The 14414-nt window shown below is 37.0% G+C and overlaps 2 protein-coding genes across 7 annotated transcripts; one reads left to right on the top strand and one right to left on the bottom strand.

Annotated features, from left to right (window-relative positions):
* The first annotated feature begins 1169 nt into the window (after positions 1–1169).
* Positions 1170–3446, top strand: IntS11 (integrator complex subunit 11). Its single transcript, XM_011307731.1, has one exon. The coding sequence runs from the start codon at positions 1483–1485 to the stop codon at positions 3268–3270; it is 1788 nt and encodes a 595-aa protein (XP_011306033.1). The 5' UTR covers positions 1170–1482; the 3' UTR covers positions 3271–3446.
* Positions 3447–4910: 1464 nt separating this feature from the next.
* On the bottom strand, positions 4911–14342 carry alt (aluminum tubes). 6 transcript variants are annotated; one of them, XM_011307726.1, is made up of 13 exons: positions 13990–14341; positions 13782–13856; positions 13313–13466; positions 12936–13099; positions 11958–12140; positions 9945–11804; positions 9541–9624; positions 9044–9436; positions 8564–8716; positions 8402–8488; positions 8144–8221; positions 7666–7905; positions 5207–5502 (listed from the first exon to the last, which is right to left on the bottom strand). In XM_011307726.1, exons 3-13 carry the CDS (start codon positions 13458–13460, stop codon positions 5482–5484), a joined length of 3411 nt encoding a protein of 1136 aa, XP_011306028.1. In that variant the 5' UTR covers positions 13461–13466; positions 13782–13856; positions 13990–14341; the 3' UTR covers positions 5207–5481. The 6 variants fall into 6 exon arrangements, with proteins under 6 accessions (XP_011306031.1, XP_011306032.1, XP_011306028.1 ...); XM_011307729.1 differs by lacking the exons at positions 7666–7905; positions 13782–13856 and adding an exon at positions 6982–7021 and having other exon boundaries at positions 4911–5502; positions 13911–14341; XM_011307725.1 differs by lacking the exon at positions 13782–13856 and having other exon boundaries at positions 13911–14341.
* Between the last annotated feature and the right edge of the window lie 72 nt (positions 14343–14414).

The following is a 14414-nucleotide window of genomic DNA, read 5'->3' as shown; positions in this document are numbered from 1 at the left end:
TTGGCGAACACCAGCCACGGGCTGACCGCCATATTGTTTTTTTCCAGTAACAACAATTACTAAACAATTTCTAACACATCCGATGTCACCAAAAGTCTCAATAAATTTCTTCGATGCCTCACGAGACGACACCATGTCCTCAAACAAAGGCTGAAGGTCAACAACAAAGCCCTCAAAGTTTATCACGACAATCACGACAAATCGTCACACACTTCCAATAATCCAAATGCCCCCCAACATCCTTTGTCTTATCACAAGCTCACTGCAAGATTCACTAAATACGTTATTTCCCTCGATTTTCTACACGTTTGTCGTCAACACCGGCGGTTTTGTTTGACGATCCGCGTATTATAATGTCTATGCTCTTATACCCGGCGATTTCCGAGGAATTTCACGTACTGAAAGTAGCCGAGCACCTCGCTCACCGAAAAGCGAGGGAACAATGGACTATGCCAGAAGATGGTGGGGCGTCGGAGACCCCACGCATGCGCACAAGAGGCTACGGGCATTGCCATGCGCAGACACTCCAAGCGAATGCGCCTTCGTCTGTTAAGAACGACGCGGGACCGGCAACAGAGAATTTCTAACGTGTTTGCTAAACCGCCAAAATTTCCGGATCCCGCCATTTTATTAGGCGGCAAATCGTGAGAAAAATCAGACTTTCCCGGTTTTTTGTGGGGGAGTGGATATGACGTAGTATTAATAACATCCTCGATTGATAACGACATTGTTTTTGGTGCAATATTGCTTCGTGAAAACCGAAAATCATTAGTGGACTATGTTGATATCCGGGGAAAAAGATCGTGAGTGTGGGTCGGTGTCGTGTTGTGGGAATTTCAGGGTTTTTAGCAAGAGATCAGTGTGGTCCTGGTGGATATTTTTTGGATTCGAATTTGTCAGTGGAGAGTATTAATTTCGTGAATGGTGAATTTTTTTTTGAAATTTTCCAAGTACCATTTGGTCAAAAAGTGAAAATAATTCCAAATCACGCCCTGAGGGCTAACTCACCCTTATTATGAATCGCCGGGCGCTCCGTAACTAAGATCTGTTCACCTTTTCCTGGAATTTTCATTATTACGTGAATGGTGTTCAAAAATATTTTGAGCAATTGATTATTATGGTTCATCGTTTTTCGTACTGTTTTAAACAGCACACAGCCGGCGGGCAAATGGTGTAAGTGTATCTCGACGGTAACCAACACGCCATTGGCCATTCTGTTAACCGTCACAGACCGGTGAATTAATATTAATTCTATAAGAAAACAATTGTCCTCTATTCAATACAAAATAACTTTACATTGCGAAATAATTAAACTCAGTTGGTTATTTTCTCTTCAATTGAATTTTGATGGTACACAGGATATATTAATCGAACGTTGTGCAACATTGAGGTTAATGAGTGCTATTTGCAAAATTGTAAAATTGTACAATTATTTATTACAATCTATCATAAACCGATTACGAGTAAAATAATAGTAAAAAGATGCCTGACATAAAAGTAACTCCATTGGGAGCTGGACAAGACGTGGGAAGAAGTTGCATTCTGGTATCAATGGGTGGAAAAAACATAATGCTGGATTGTGGAATGCACATGGGGTTCAACGACGAAAGAAGATTTCCTGATTTTTCCTACATCGTTCCGGAGGGACCCACGACCAATCACATCGACTGCGTTATTATCTCGCATTTTCACTTAGATCACTGTGGGGCCCTTCCATACTACACAGAAATGGTGGGTTACACAGGCCCAATCTACATGACCCATCCCACAAAAGCGATTGCTCCCATTCTCCTCGAGGACATGAGGAAAGTCGCTGTGGAGAGGAAGGGCGAGAGCAACTTCTTCACATCTCAAATGATAAAAGACTGTATGAAGAAGGTGATAGCAGTGACACTTCATCAGTCAGTGATGGTGGATTCTGAATTAGAAATTAAAGCGTACTACGCAGGCCATGTGCTTGGTGCTGCAATGTTCTGGATCAGAGTTGGTACCCAATCGATAGTCTACACCGGTGACTACAACATGACACCAGACAGACACCTGGGGGCTGCCTGGATTGACAAATGTCGTCCAGATTTATTAATATCAGAATCGACTTATGCAACGACAATCAGAGACTCTAAACGCTGCAGAGAACGTGATTTTCTGAAGAAGGTTCACGAGTGCATTGATCGAGGGGGAAAAATTCTCATACCAGTGTTTGCCCTGGGAAGGGCCCAAGAGCTTTGTATACTCCTCGAGACATACTGGGAGAGAATGAATCTCAAGGTGCCTGTTTACTTCGCCCTGGGGCTTACCGAGAAAGCCAACAACTATTACAAGATGTTTATCACCTGGACAAATCAGAAAATCAAGAAAACCTTTGTCCAGAGGAATATGTTTGATTTCAAGCACATTAAGCCCTTTGACAAAGCCTATATTGATAATCCAGGTGCCATGGTGGTATTCGCAACTCCAGGAATGCTCCACGCTGGCCTCTCTCTACAGATATTCAAAAAGTGGGCACCCAATGAGCTAAATATGGTGATAATGCCAGGATTCTGCGTTCAGGGAACTGTCGGCCACAAAGTCCTGAGTGGAGCTAAACGGATTGAGTTTGAGAATCGTCAGATTGTCGAGGTGAAAATGGCAGTGGAGTATATGTCGTTTTCAGCTCATGCCGATGCCAAGGGTATCATGCAGCTAATTCAATACTGCGAGCCCAAGAATGTCATGCTTGTTCATGGTGAGTTTGCAAAGATGGAGTACTTGAAGGAGAAGATTAAGCAGGAGTACGGGGTGAATTGCTATAATCCAGCGAATGGAGAGACATGTGTTATCACGACGACATCTAAAGTACCAGTTGATGCCTCCCTAGCTCTGCTAAAGGGTGAGGCCAAGAAGTACTCAGCACTACCACCAGATCCAAAGAGAAGAAGACTTCTTCATTCGGTTTTGATGCTGAGGGAGGATGGTGTTTGCCTCGTGGATTCTGATGAGGCAGCCAAGGCTGCTGGCATTCCGAAGCACATCGTCAGGTTCACTTCTACTGTCCAGGTGAGGGATCCAGATCCTCCACAAGCGACGACCCTCAAACTCCTCCCACCTCTGCAGGACAAACTCGAGGGATGGCAGTTGAAAATTATCGAGGGATCAATCTCAGTTGAATCGGTTCAGGTGAGGGTAGAGGGTGATGAGGATGATCAGAAGATTATCTACGTGTCCTGGACCAATCAGGATGAGGATCTGGGAAGCTACATCCTTGGATTTTTACAAAACATGTTCAAATAGGTGAACAAATGCATCAAGTATTTTTTATTGCGAATTATGAAAGCGAATCAGTCTGTGATAGACCTGGAGTTATTAAATATTGTTTTTTTTTATATGTGAGAAATTAACCGTGTTATTATTTCAATGATAATGGTGAATAAAAGAATAAATCAATACTGCAGGGTACATATACTTTATTATTAGTATTTTCTTTTGTTCATTTAATGCTATGTATTGCAACTGTCATTACAATAAGATGCTACCACAATTTGCCCTTATTATCATATTCAGTAAGGCTGACCAATGGTGTTTTTTCATTAAAATTTTCAACAATATTATTGTGGAGTTTATCGTTCTTCTTTTTTCTTTCATTTTTTAATGCTTTCAACAGATAACTGATAATAGGTTTTGAGTTATGGTGCAGTGTGAAAATGCATTTTTGTTGGGATATTCTTTCGTTTCGTATTGGGAATAAAAAGATAATCTCTTCGATTGGAGAAAAAAATTGATTGTTCCAGTGGGTTTTTAAAATAAACTGTCAGCTTGGCAATTTATTTTTCGTTCATTCAATTCGTCAATAATTATCTCCACTGTCCAATCGAATTACAATTAATTATTTTTCATTAATATTTTGTTTCCCTTAATTCTGCATGTATATAAAATGTATATAAAATAAGTACAGTATTGAATGAAAAAATGTTTATTTCATCATAATAATAGCCATCAGTTTGTATTATATTATTTATCCATTTAGGCTGTTTAATCAATTTTTCATTAAATTTTCAATTTCAGCAGGGTCTGGTAGTGTTGGTAAACGTTAAAAAGTTGACATTTACAATTTTCACAGTGAATTTTCCTTTCATTTTTCGAAAAATTCTCAGTGCTATTGAACTTCTCACGCATTTATGTTCACCAAATCCTCGAGACCATCTCCCTACGATCTCTTGTTTAATACCGAGATTTTTATGAAAATTATCGAGAGAGTCTCCGTATTCATCAGCCTATTTCTAAATTAATTAATTTCTTTCGCATTTTGAGATTCAGCGACATGAAGGCATCAAATGAATCTGCAAGAATTTTTAATAGTTTTTGTATGAGTATTCAGAACGTAACAAACGTAGTTTGGCTTTTCTTAAAAATAATAAAGAATGTGTTAAAAATAATTTCATCTCACTCAATCCCAAAACAAGTTTTCATTTCCCCCAGTTTCAATTAATCATCAGTTACTTGGCATTTTTGATATGATTCCCTATTTTTTTAATATTTTTTTTTAGGACGATGAAAAATAGATATATAATTAATAAAACCTTCAATGATTAAGGAATTACTCTGGACTATTACGCAGCACTTTCATCAACAAAACCAAAATCTATTTCCCGCAGATGATTTTTTACTCGATTTTCATTTGGGCGCAAACTTTACCGAATTCCTTCGATCCATTGCAATTTTATTCATCAATATTGTATATCAATTTTATATCAATTTCATTTCTTGGTTCATTTTTGTTACATCATCTATATTGCACGTGCAATTGTTAAACTACTTCTTCGATTACGGCAATTGTGGAGATAATTGGAATCATGAGGCTAGAGAATTTATCATTACTCCGTAATGCTCAATCGTTAATTCCAAATAATGAAAAAATAAATGAGAATTGTTTGACACGACTTTATCGTCGCTTTTAAATACTCCTTCACTACTTAACATCCAATTTGATTTTCGTAATTAGTGCAATTAAAACTATAAAAATTGGATTCAATCCCTCAGCTTCAAAAGGTTATTCTCATCGCTAATCCTGGCAATTTGTCAAGTCTACTGATAAAAGTGAAAGAAAAATCAATGAATTATCTGTAATTCATAATCCAATCCATTGCGATTATTTATTCATGAGTAATTTTCAGAAGAGAAGTTTTTGCAAATGGTGTTTGGAAAATCGGTGATGTTCACTTTTCTTTTCTTTTTTTTTTTGGTGGTTTTTCCTTGATTTTTTTTTTTTTTTTTTTTTTTCAATTACGCTTGCTCGTCTACCAATCCCTAGTGTTGAACCCGTTCCATCTACCTACGCCTGTTGCTTGTTTTTTCCTTTATACTTTTTCCACATAATAAAATATGATATTTTTTATATAATAAACATTATTCAATAATATTCAATTATTATATTAGTCTTTTTTATCGCATTTTCTACCAACTCTCGAGTTACATTCCTTCATTAGCGTGGTTTTGTTCTAGATGTTACTTTTTTCCTGAACCACCCTGAAAAATTGAATAGTCATTAAATTTATTTTTAAAAAATGCCGCCATATATTTTATATACACTTTTACAATATTGTTTCAAGTGCACAGATACTCATTCCCTTGATGCATTAATTAATAATCAAGACAATTAATTTCAGGTGGATAGAAAAACAATGGAAAATAATGGACGACAAGAAAGGATACAAGTAGAAAGCAAATAAAATAAATTGGTTTTGCATTAAAATTTGTGTTACGAAAATAAAATAAAATTTGATAAATTGTATTCCAACTGGAATACAAAGCAAACATTTTGCTGACTACTAGAACAAGTTTGGTTTATCGAATTCCACAAGCTCAGTGAAAAGTAAATGTAAATTATTGTAAAAGGAGAAAAGATTCATACTCGAGTGACACTTGATAAACATAAATAGGAAAAAATACAATTTCTACAAATCAATTATATTGAATCTCTAGAGATAGTGATTGCTGAAATAAATAAATGAGAGAGAATAATAAGTGTTAAGGTGAATATAAAAATTAATGTGCCAGATGAATTTAAAAAATTCAGTGGATGAACAATGTACCCTTCGCCCCAGTGTTTGCACTTCACCCCAATAATTGTCCTCATTAATTATTTACAGATTTTATTAAAATATTCATCACCTGACCTCTGGTTTTAATCTCTAATCTAACTATCTGCTGATTAATCAAACTAATTCCTCCTGTCGATTTTATTCAAAAGCCCATAAACCTCAAAGCGAATAATAATAATTTTCTATCGGTAAAACAATTCAGACCAAAACCTCTCAAATCTTGTCTGATGTTATTCTCGTAATATCAAGCAAATAGTGAAAGCCACTCTCTTGTCAGCGAATTTTGTAACAATTTTCTTCCATCAGTTACCAAGGGTCTCGAGAAAGTTAACGAATCATTAATTCATCCTAGAGTGATGAATGTTAATTGATGTTTGCATGAATTCATCCATGAAAATGTTCGAAATAATCAAGGTACCAAACGCACTCAGTACTATGGACAAAATAAGAAACAACAGCAAATTAAAAATAAATAAATACTGAAAGAAAAACATTGAAAGCGAACGATACTTGCTCCCCTAAATTTGGAAAATAATATACTCATGTTTTCACGTAGAAAACTAGAAATTCCAAATTTTAACATTAAAGCAAATCTAAAAAAACAAATAAATAAATAAAAATCAATGATAATTCGGACTTTAAATCTTTGGAGAATTGTCCACTTAATTTTAACTGAGAGTGGCTTGATTTTAAAGCAAAATTACGCAATGAAACTGCAATGAGGGCCTCAAACTATTGATTAGGAAGTGAAATGAAATGAAAAAATAAAGATGAATAAAAAAAAAAAAAAAATAGCGTAAAAAACGACAAAACTGTTTATGTGGCTCTAGAAAAGTTGTCTAAATCCCCTTTCAAACGACGATATGAGAAAAACTTTCAACATCTCTTTATAACTTTGTCATACCTGCAAATCTGCGCCGCTTTGACGTAGCTTTCTTAGTGGACTGCCAGAACAACGGAAAGATCATTCGTTATTTCTCTCTATTCACGACTCGTATTATTTCTACTTAATTTCTACATTATCTTCAAAATTCCCCATTGCACGAAGCAGTTCAATTCTACTGATATACCGTAATGGTTGTTTTTTTTTTGTTTGTTTTTTTTTTTATTGGTAGAAAGTCAAACACTGGGACGCAGCACTCTTTCATTGATTCATGATAGATTCATAGATAAATCAAGAGAGACGTAAAGGAAAAACAAAGCTAACCCATTTCCTTCAGATAATAACATGCAAATTTCTATTAATTGATGATAACACGAGAAATTAAAAAAACAGAATGAGAAGATCGAGCTCTACTCAATGACAAAATTTTATTCATAATATCTAGAGAATTGCGAGACATCACATTTTTCTTTTTGTAAAATGAAATTTAGGGAATATTTTCAACATAAGCATATCAAAATTGATAATTCTACAAAAAAAAAAAATAAATAAAACATAAATGAAAAAAGAACAGATATGCCAACGAAATAACCAATGGAATTACCACAATAAAATATATATTTTTTAAAAATTTTCAACGAAAACAAAACAGATTCGAAAGAAAAAGTCTTCTCTCATGGTTGTTCATTCATTGAATCTCATTACCTTCCTCTTTTTCTTGTGTTTTTTTTGCTGCTGGCCATTCATAGGATTCCAGCTAGTCTGTGTGTCATTACCCGTCATATGAAAATTATTTGTATTTAATTCAGAGGTCATTGAGCCGGTGTCACTCTCTTGCGGTGATTGAATGATATTTTTATCGTCTATTGTACATTTATCACTACCAGCACCCTTGATTAACGTTTTGTCAATAGCAGCTATCAGTGACTCCCAAGTTCTTGTTAGCTGCGTGTATTTGAGGATCATCAAAGATCAGGGGGGATAGTTAACATAATCTTACTGTTAGATATTATTATTAATTTGTAATAATTGATTGAATGTTTGGCAATTACAAATGACTCAAACGTTAATAAGCAGTTCAAATCGTTGAGAAAATATGATTAATTGATTAGTTTATTCCTTAAAATAATTGCCGTTCATTTGATGGTGATTATCTCAAGGATATCATAACTTTGATACGAACCTCACGCTTTGATGCGTCTGATAGGGGACCATTAATTGCTGATTGATCTGGGGTACTACTAGCACCGCTGGCTGCTTCCTAAAATGAAAAGAAAAATAAAAAACACAAGCTATCAATGGATTGTCGAGTGAAACCAAATTTTTCGAGGCAGATTAAATAGTAAATTTCATATTTTAATTATTAAATATTATTATTGTTATGAATATTAAATAAATTATGTTATTCATTTAATAAATTATTAAATGAACTGATTCTTACCTCGAGCCTAGTGACTTCAGCTTCATTTTTTTCTACAACCGAGCTCAATTTCTCTGATTCGGAGTGAAGTGTTAGTCTTTGTTTTTCCTAAATAATTAAAATAATATCTCCAATAGAGTAAATAACGTGTCATATTGAGATGCAATTCGTTGTGTGAATTACCTCTTGAAGTTGTTCTAAATGTGCAAGATTGACAACACCACCTTTGACAGAGAAGTGTGTTAATTTGAATGCACTTAATTCAGCCTTAGCCTCCGTCCTGAGAGCCTCCTCTGCCGCTAAACGCGACTCCAAGCTCGATATTTTCTTCTGAAGCTGTAAATTACAATTTACCGATGAATTCCGTAAAACGTGCTCCAAATCAAGAATAAATGTCATTGAAACTAAAGAGAAAAGACAACGTCCCCAGTGCATCCCACTTTACACTAATTATACCTCACTCGTCATTGCAGGGAGGGATTTTTCAATACAGCTAAATGCAAATTCGACTCCATCACTGTCATCTGAAGTCAAATCCTCTTTTTCATTAGTCTGTTCTCCCCGCATACATTGGATGAACAGAATTATGAGATTTATCCCTTGATTTTGACCGATGGCTCTTAGATGAAAGATAAATGCATAGAATTCATAAGAAATACTTACCTCGTCGCAAATGTTAGTCTTACTCAGCAGTTCCTTAAGTTCTACCCTGAGATTGGCAATCTCATTTTCTTTAAGTCTTATCTCCGACTGCCACCTGGACTCTTCAGATTCTACGTGACTCTGAAGATTATTCAACATTCCCTCTGTGTCAATGATTATCTGTTTGTAGTGGGAGACCATGCCTTGCAGATTTTTATTCTGCTTTTCCACATCTGTGTTTGCCTCTTGTATATCATTCGGTTTAGCTTGTGTTAATAGAGCACTGACACGCTGTTCGAAGGTAGTCAACCATTTATCATATGATTTTTCCTGGATCTTTATGTCTGGGAATATTCTCTGGAGAAGAGATTTAGTGGATTCTTGTTCTGCAGCCTTGATTTTCTCCAAACCATCCTAAAGAAGCAATCACTTTTTTTAAATTCAATTCAAATTTATGAAAATACAAAAATTAACTAATTCTTCTGGAGAATTAGGTACAGTCGAGGGATTAGACTTACGTCGACGGTTTTGCCAGAATTTTTAGAACGCATCTCCGCGGCGGAAAGTGCTTCCATCACTTTCCAGTTTTTTGTTCTCAATTCCTGCGACCGAATCATTAAAAAATTAACATAACTCACTTGAAAAACAAAAAAAAAAGGCAAAAAAAAAAACGAGACAATAAATGACGAGATGATGAGAATTGAAAAGTGATGGAAGCCAACTGAATTCTACCCCCAATACTCCTCCTATTCAACTGATTAATGAAGCAAAAACTACACGAAAATAGTCTCAACTGAAACAACTAATAAAACAAAGCGGAATGAACGGAGAGTAATGACTTGTTGAAAAAAAAAAAAAAAAAAAAAAAAAAATTTCCTAGGAATTTTCTATTGCAATGGAAAAAAAAAAAAAAATCACTCACGTTGTTCTTTGACCTTTGAGCCTCAAGGTCCTCCTCCAACTTTTTCCTCAACCCAATTTGACTCTTGGCATCACTCTTGAGTCCCTCTAGAACCTCCCTCAACCTCTCGAATTCCACCTCCTTGCTACTCAACTGTGCTCTCAACTCGTCAATTTGCGTGTCCTTTTCCTTCATCACTCCACTCTCGAAATTGTGGACCCTCTCCCTCTTCTCCTCGACTCCATTCTCCTTGCTCTCGCCCACGGAGCGTTCGGTACTCGAGGCAACCTGCGTCGCCAATCTCTCATTCTCCTCCCTCCACTGCTTCACCTCCATCTCCATCTCCCCAATTTGTCGCACCAGTTTGTAATTCTCCTCCTGTAGCTTGCTCCCCTGTTGATGGGCCTGGCTCAATTTCTCCTGTTGATTTTTCAGCTCAGCCTTATCCGTGCGCTGCTCTGCCTGTATTTCATCCAAGTCTGACCTAGCTCCGAACAATCCACCCCTCAACTCATGGATAGTGGCCTCTAATTCGATGAGATATCGTTGCGACTGATCGAGCGCATCGTCTCTGGCGGCAACAAGACTCCTGAGATTGGTGATCTCAGCGGCCTCTGACTTGGCCTCACTCTGAGAATGTGACAGATCGTTCTTGAGCTTCATCAACTCTCCCTGCACTTTATTGAGTTCTCCATTGAGAGCAGAGGCCTCATTCGCCTCAGCCTTTACCATTTTCATCTCTCCTTGGAGCGAGTGAATTTGCTTCTGCAGATCCTGTTCATGTCGGTGAGAATTCTTTAAACGCAAATCCAAATCTGCCTGAGCACGGTGTGACTCCTCAAGTTGTCTAGCCATGTCCTGAAGGCGATCCCCAGCCTCTTTGTAGTGATGCAGTTGTCCTTCTGCATGCATAAGCTGCTCCTGCATGATAGCGAGCTCTTGGCGAAGGACTTCGATTTCAGTAGTGCTAGATTCACATGCAGCCTGAAGATCCTGTGTCATATTCATATTGACATTTTGCAATTCCTGGCACTCGGCATGTTTCTGAGCCAATTGTGCCTGCAGAGCTTTCTCATTCTCCCTCATCTGGACAAACTGCGACTCGAGCTGCTGACGCTGGGCATTCAACTCCTTCTGCAAATGACCCTGAGTTTGTCCCTGATCAGCCTGCATTTTATGAATAATGGCAGCATCCTCGTTCACCTTAGACTGCAGTTGCTCGATCTGACGTGAGAAACCCTGTTTCTCTGCTGCATGACTCTCAAGAATGTGCTGCATACGAGTGTGTAGAGTCTGAGCCTCAGTTATCTTGTTGTTCAATGCCTCTTCAAGCTGTTTTGAATTCTGGGTCAATCGTGAGCGTTCAGAGTTCAATTCAATTCGCAGCTCCTTAAGTTTGTTTTGGAAAGTAATACTAGCTGCGTGCTCCTCAGTCAGAGCTTTGTCCTTCTCGGCTAGCTGTTTTTTCAGCTTGATCACTGGATCAGTACGACCCTCTATCCATTCAGCATGTTCCAGGGGGTTGTCCAGCTGTTTGTTCAACAGTTGATCGATGAGGATTTGGATTTCTGAACGACTCAGTTCTGCTTTTTGCACGAGGGGCATCAGGAGAGAAACATTGATGCCATCTTTCTCTCCTCCAATCTGGGCCAGAATGTCGTTCTTCTTTTTGTTCTTTTTAGATGACTCCTTCAGAGGGGCTGGAAGAGGTGACTGTGTAGGCAAGCGGTTGACCGGAGTGATTTGAGGAATTGCTGAATCTGTTTCAACCGATTCCTTCTTCTGAAGGGGCTTTGGGGCCTTTTTGGATTTGGTCGGGGTTTCCTTTGGGGATTTGTTCACCACTGGCTCGGACTGAGTGAGTTGGGTCAAATTTTCTTTCTGTGTGTGAGAGAGAGAGAGAGAGAGAGAGAAAGCGTCATTCTCGGGATTTATTTATTTTTTCAGTGATACGTGCTGTTGTCAGTAATTCATCAGAAAATTTAAAGGAGAAAAAAAAAAAAAAATGAAAATGGGGCATTCGAGGTAACTCACACTGTGACAGCGTATCAATTCAAGATCGTCCTTAGGGTGAATAATATCGAAATGATTAGTCTCAGGCAATGGAGCTTGAGAAACTATTGCGTCGGTCACAACAACTGGCGACTCATCCTTGTTTACAAGAATTGGTTTAACCTTCTCACTTTTATTTTTCTTCTTATTACTCTTGCATGCCTCCTGAAAGCAATCTCAGTAGAAAAATGTTCCAATAATCGTGTTAATCCCAAGTTACGTTGATAAAAATTATTCTCAATCCTCAATGTTGAATTAATATTTATTTTTAGTACAGTATCATTATCACTACTTGTGAGAGCACCATTTTGAGATAATTAATCAGTCATTTTGTTTTTTTTTTTGTCGTAAGCAATTTTTTTTTCTTTTTTTTTCCGTAGAGATAAAATTTTGAATTACCGAGATGAGGGTCTTGAGTTTTTGTACTGGAGTCATTGGTGAATTTTGCAATATATAGAAAAATGTGTCGTTTTATCTAACTTGAAATAAAAATAAATGACAAGCGCATTGTCGAGTTTGTTTGAAGTAGATAAAGAAATGGAGGAAATTCAAAAAATGGAAGTGATGCTCACCTGTGTAAATATAAAACTGTCTGAGAAATTAAAATGTTTTGAATGAAAAGTAAATTTTGAATTTATGAAAATTTGAATAACGTTAAGAATTCAAAACCTTCAACTTGGTAATTCTTTCTGAAAAGATGAATTACCCCCTAAAGAAATGTAATAAGATATGAACCTCTGTACATGTGTCATCCCGGATGACCCACATGTGCAACATTTGATACGCAAAGTGACGTACCATATTTCACCCGTGAAAATCGTCGAAAGGCCAAACATTATTAAATGCTACTGAAAAACATGCAGAGTACAATGTGTCCCAGGCTTTTTTATCACATGCCAGAGTCCCATTACCCCCATTTACTCTATTTACTTACAAATAGTTAAATTCATTCCTAATTACCTGAGCTGGTAGATCGGGGGGTAGAATCTGTGGAGTCTCCTCAAATTGCACGTGCTCCGGTTTTTCTTCTTTCTCTTCCTTCTCCTCTCTCTCCTCTTTCTTCTCCTTTACCTTTTTGCCACTTTTATTTTTATGCTTTTTCTCCTTGCCCTTTTCCTTTTTTCCTGGAAATTAAATGATCAATGGAAGTAAATGGAGTAAATGTTGAAAGAAGAGTATCAAGAGGAATTACAGTTTTCCAGAATAAAATTCCAGCTAAATAGATCAATATACAGAATTTTTAATGGGAAATTTAGGCGAATCATCGGATGAAATCACTCTCGCTCCATCATATCCCCCGATAATTAATTAACCATGAAGATAGATAGATTACTTACCTAGAAGTAAATCGTCCGGTAACTTCCTCTGTTCAGCGATAGCTTCTTCGTAGGACTTCTCTTTGGTCCCCAAAATCGAGACCAAGAAGATCACTACTGCCGAGACGACAACAACCCCGACATAAATCAAACCAGTCTGCAGATCCATTTCGCTCTGGAAATTCCAAAAACTCTTTGAACAATTCCAAAACCACTAGCAATGAATAAATCGTCCGCAACAAAATCCATTAAATCCTTAGAAGACGTCGTCTCCACAGCTATCAATTCTTAAAATCATCAAAACCGATAAATCCCATTTGCAAAATCGAATAATCGCAAAAGAAATGATGAAAGTTCACGTCGAACACTGTAATCGTCTAAATCACCAAAAGATAACGATAAAAAATCTCAAGTGAGATGTAAAAAATGAACCGGCACTCAACGAACTTGAGATTCCCGAGATTCCATGGGAAAGCAAAAGAAACTGTACCTTCACCTCGACAACCGGCGAAACGATAATGCCAGAGGGTATCGATAATCCGAGTGAAATTTATCGACTCGTTCTCTAAAAAAATTACTCAAAATTTCATTAAATAAATAATAAATATGAGAAACTCACGTGTTACACCAATAATCAATATGAAAACTCAACAAATGTAGAGTTGTGTAAAAGTATAAGCAATTAATAGTATTGTTACGTTTTATTTAAGTGATGTTGAGACTTAAAGGTGGCCTCTTTGATCCACGTATACGTGTTCTCCTTCGGCAAATGTTACAACGGTATCAAAAAGACCAACTGAAAATTGCACTGTTGTAAATGGTGAGAATATCTTTTTGGTGACTCGGAGGGAGTTATGGCCGATCCCGTAACACACAGGAACAAAATCTTGTGCTGTGAATTTGTTTTAGTGCGTATTTGGATATTTTACTGTTAGATTGTGTACTGTATGTGTGACAGTAGGATACGCCTATTCTCATGGATGGAGTGTTCTCATTGGTGGATACGTTTTATGCCACGTACGCAGGGCAGCAGCCGCCACACAGCCACAATACCTTCTCACTCTGTTACTCCCATTTTCTTTATAAATATATATAAATAGAGATTATTTATATTATATATTTA

The sequence above is a fragment of the Fopius arisanus genome, unplaced genomic scaffold (assembly GCF_000806365.1).
Source record: "Fopius arisanus strain USDA-PBARC FA_bdor unplaced genomic scaffold, ASM80636v1 scaffold00055, whole genome shotgun sequence".
NCBI lineage: Eukaryota > Metazoa > Arthropoda > Insecta > Hymenoptera > Braconidae > Fopius > Fopius arisanus.
This window is presented reverse-complemented; position numbering and strand designations above follow the sequence as displayed.

Coding starts and splice junctions, on each gene's coding strand:
- IntS11 (XM_011307731.1), top strand. CDS start 1,483: ATGCCTGACATAAAAGTAACTCCATTGGGAGCTGGACAAGACGTGGGA.
- alt (XM_011307725.1), bottom strand. CDS start 13,460: ATGGATCTGCAGACTGGTTTGATTTATGTCGGGGTTGTTGTCGTCTCG. Junction 9,625..9,944: donor CTCAAAGGTCAAAGAACAAC/GTGAGTGATTTT, acceptor ATTCGGTCGCAG/GAATTGAGAACAAAAAACTG. Junction 9,437..9,540: donor ATTCTGGCAAAACCGTCGAC/GTAAGTCTAATC, acceptor TTGCTTCTTTAG/GATGGTTTGGAGAAAATCAA.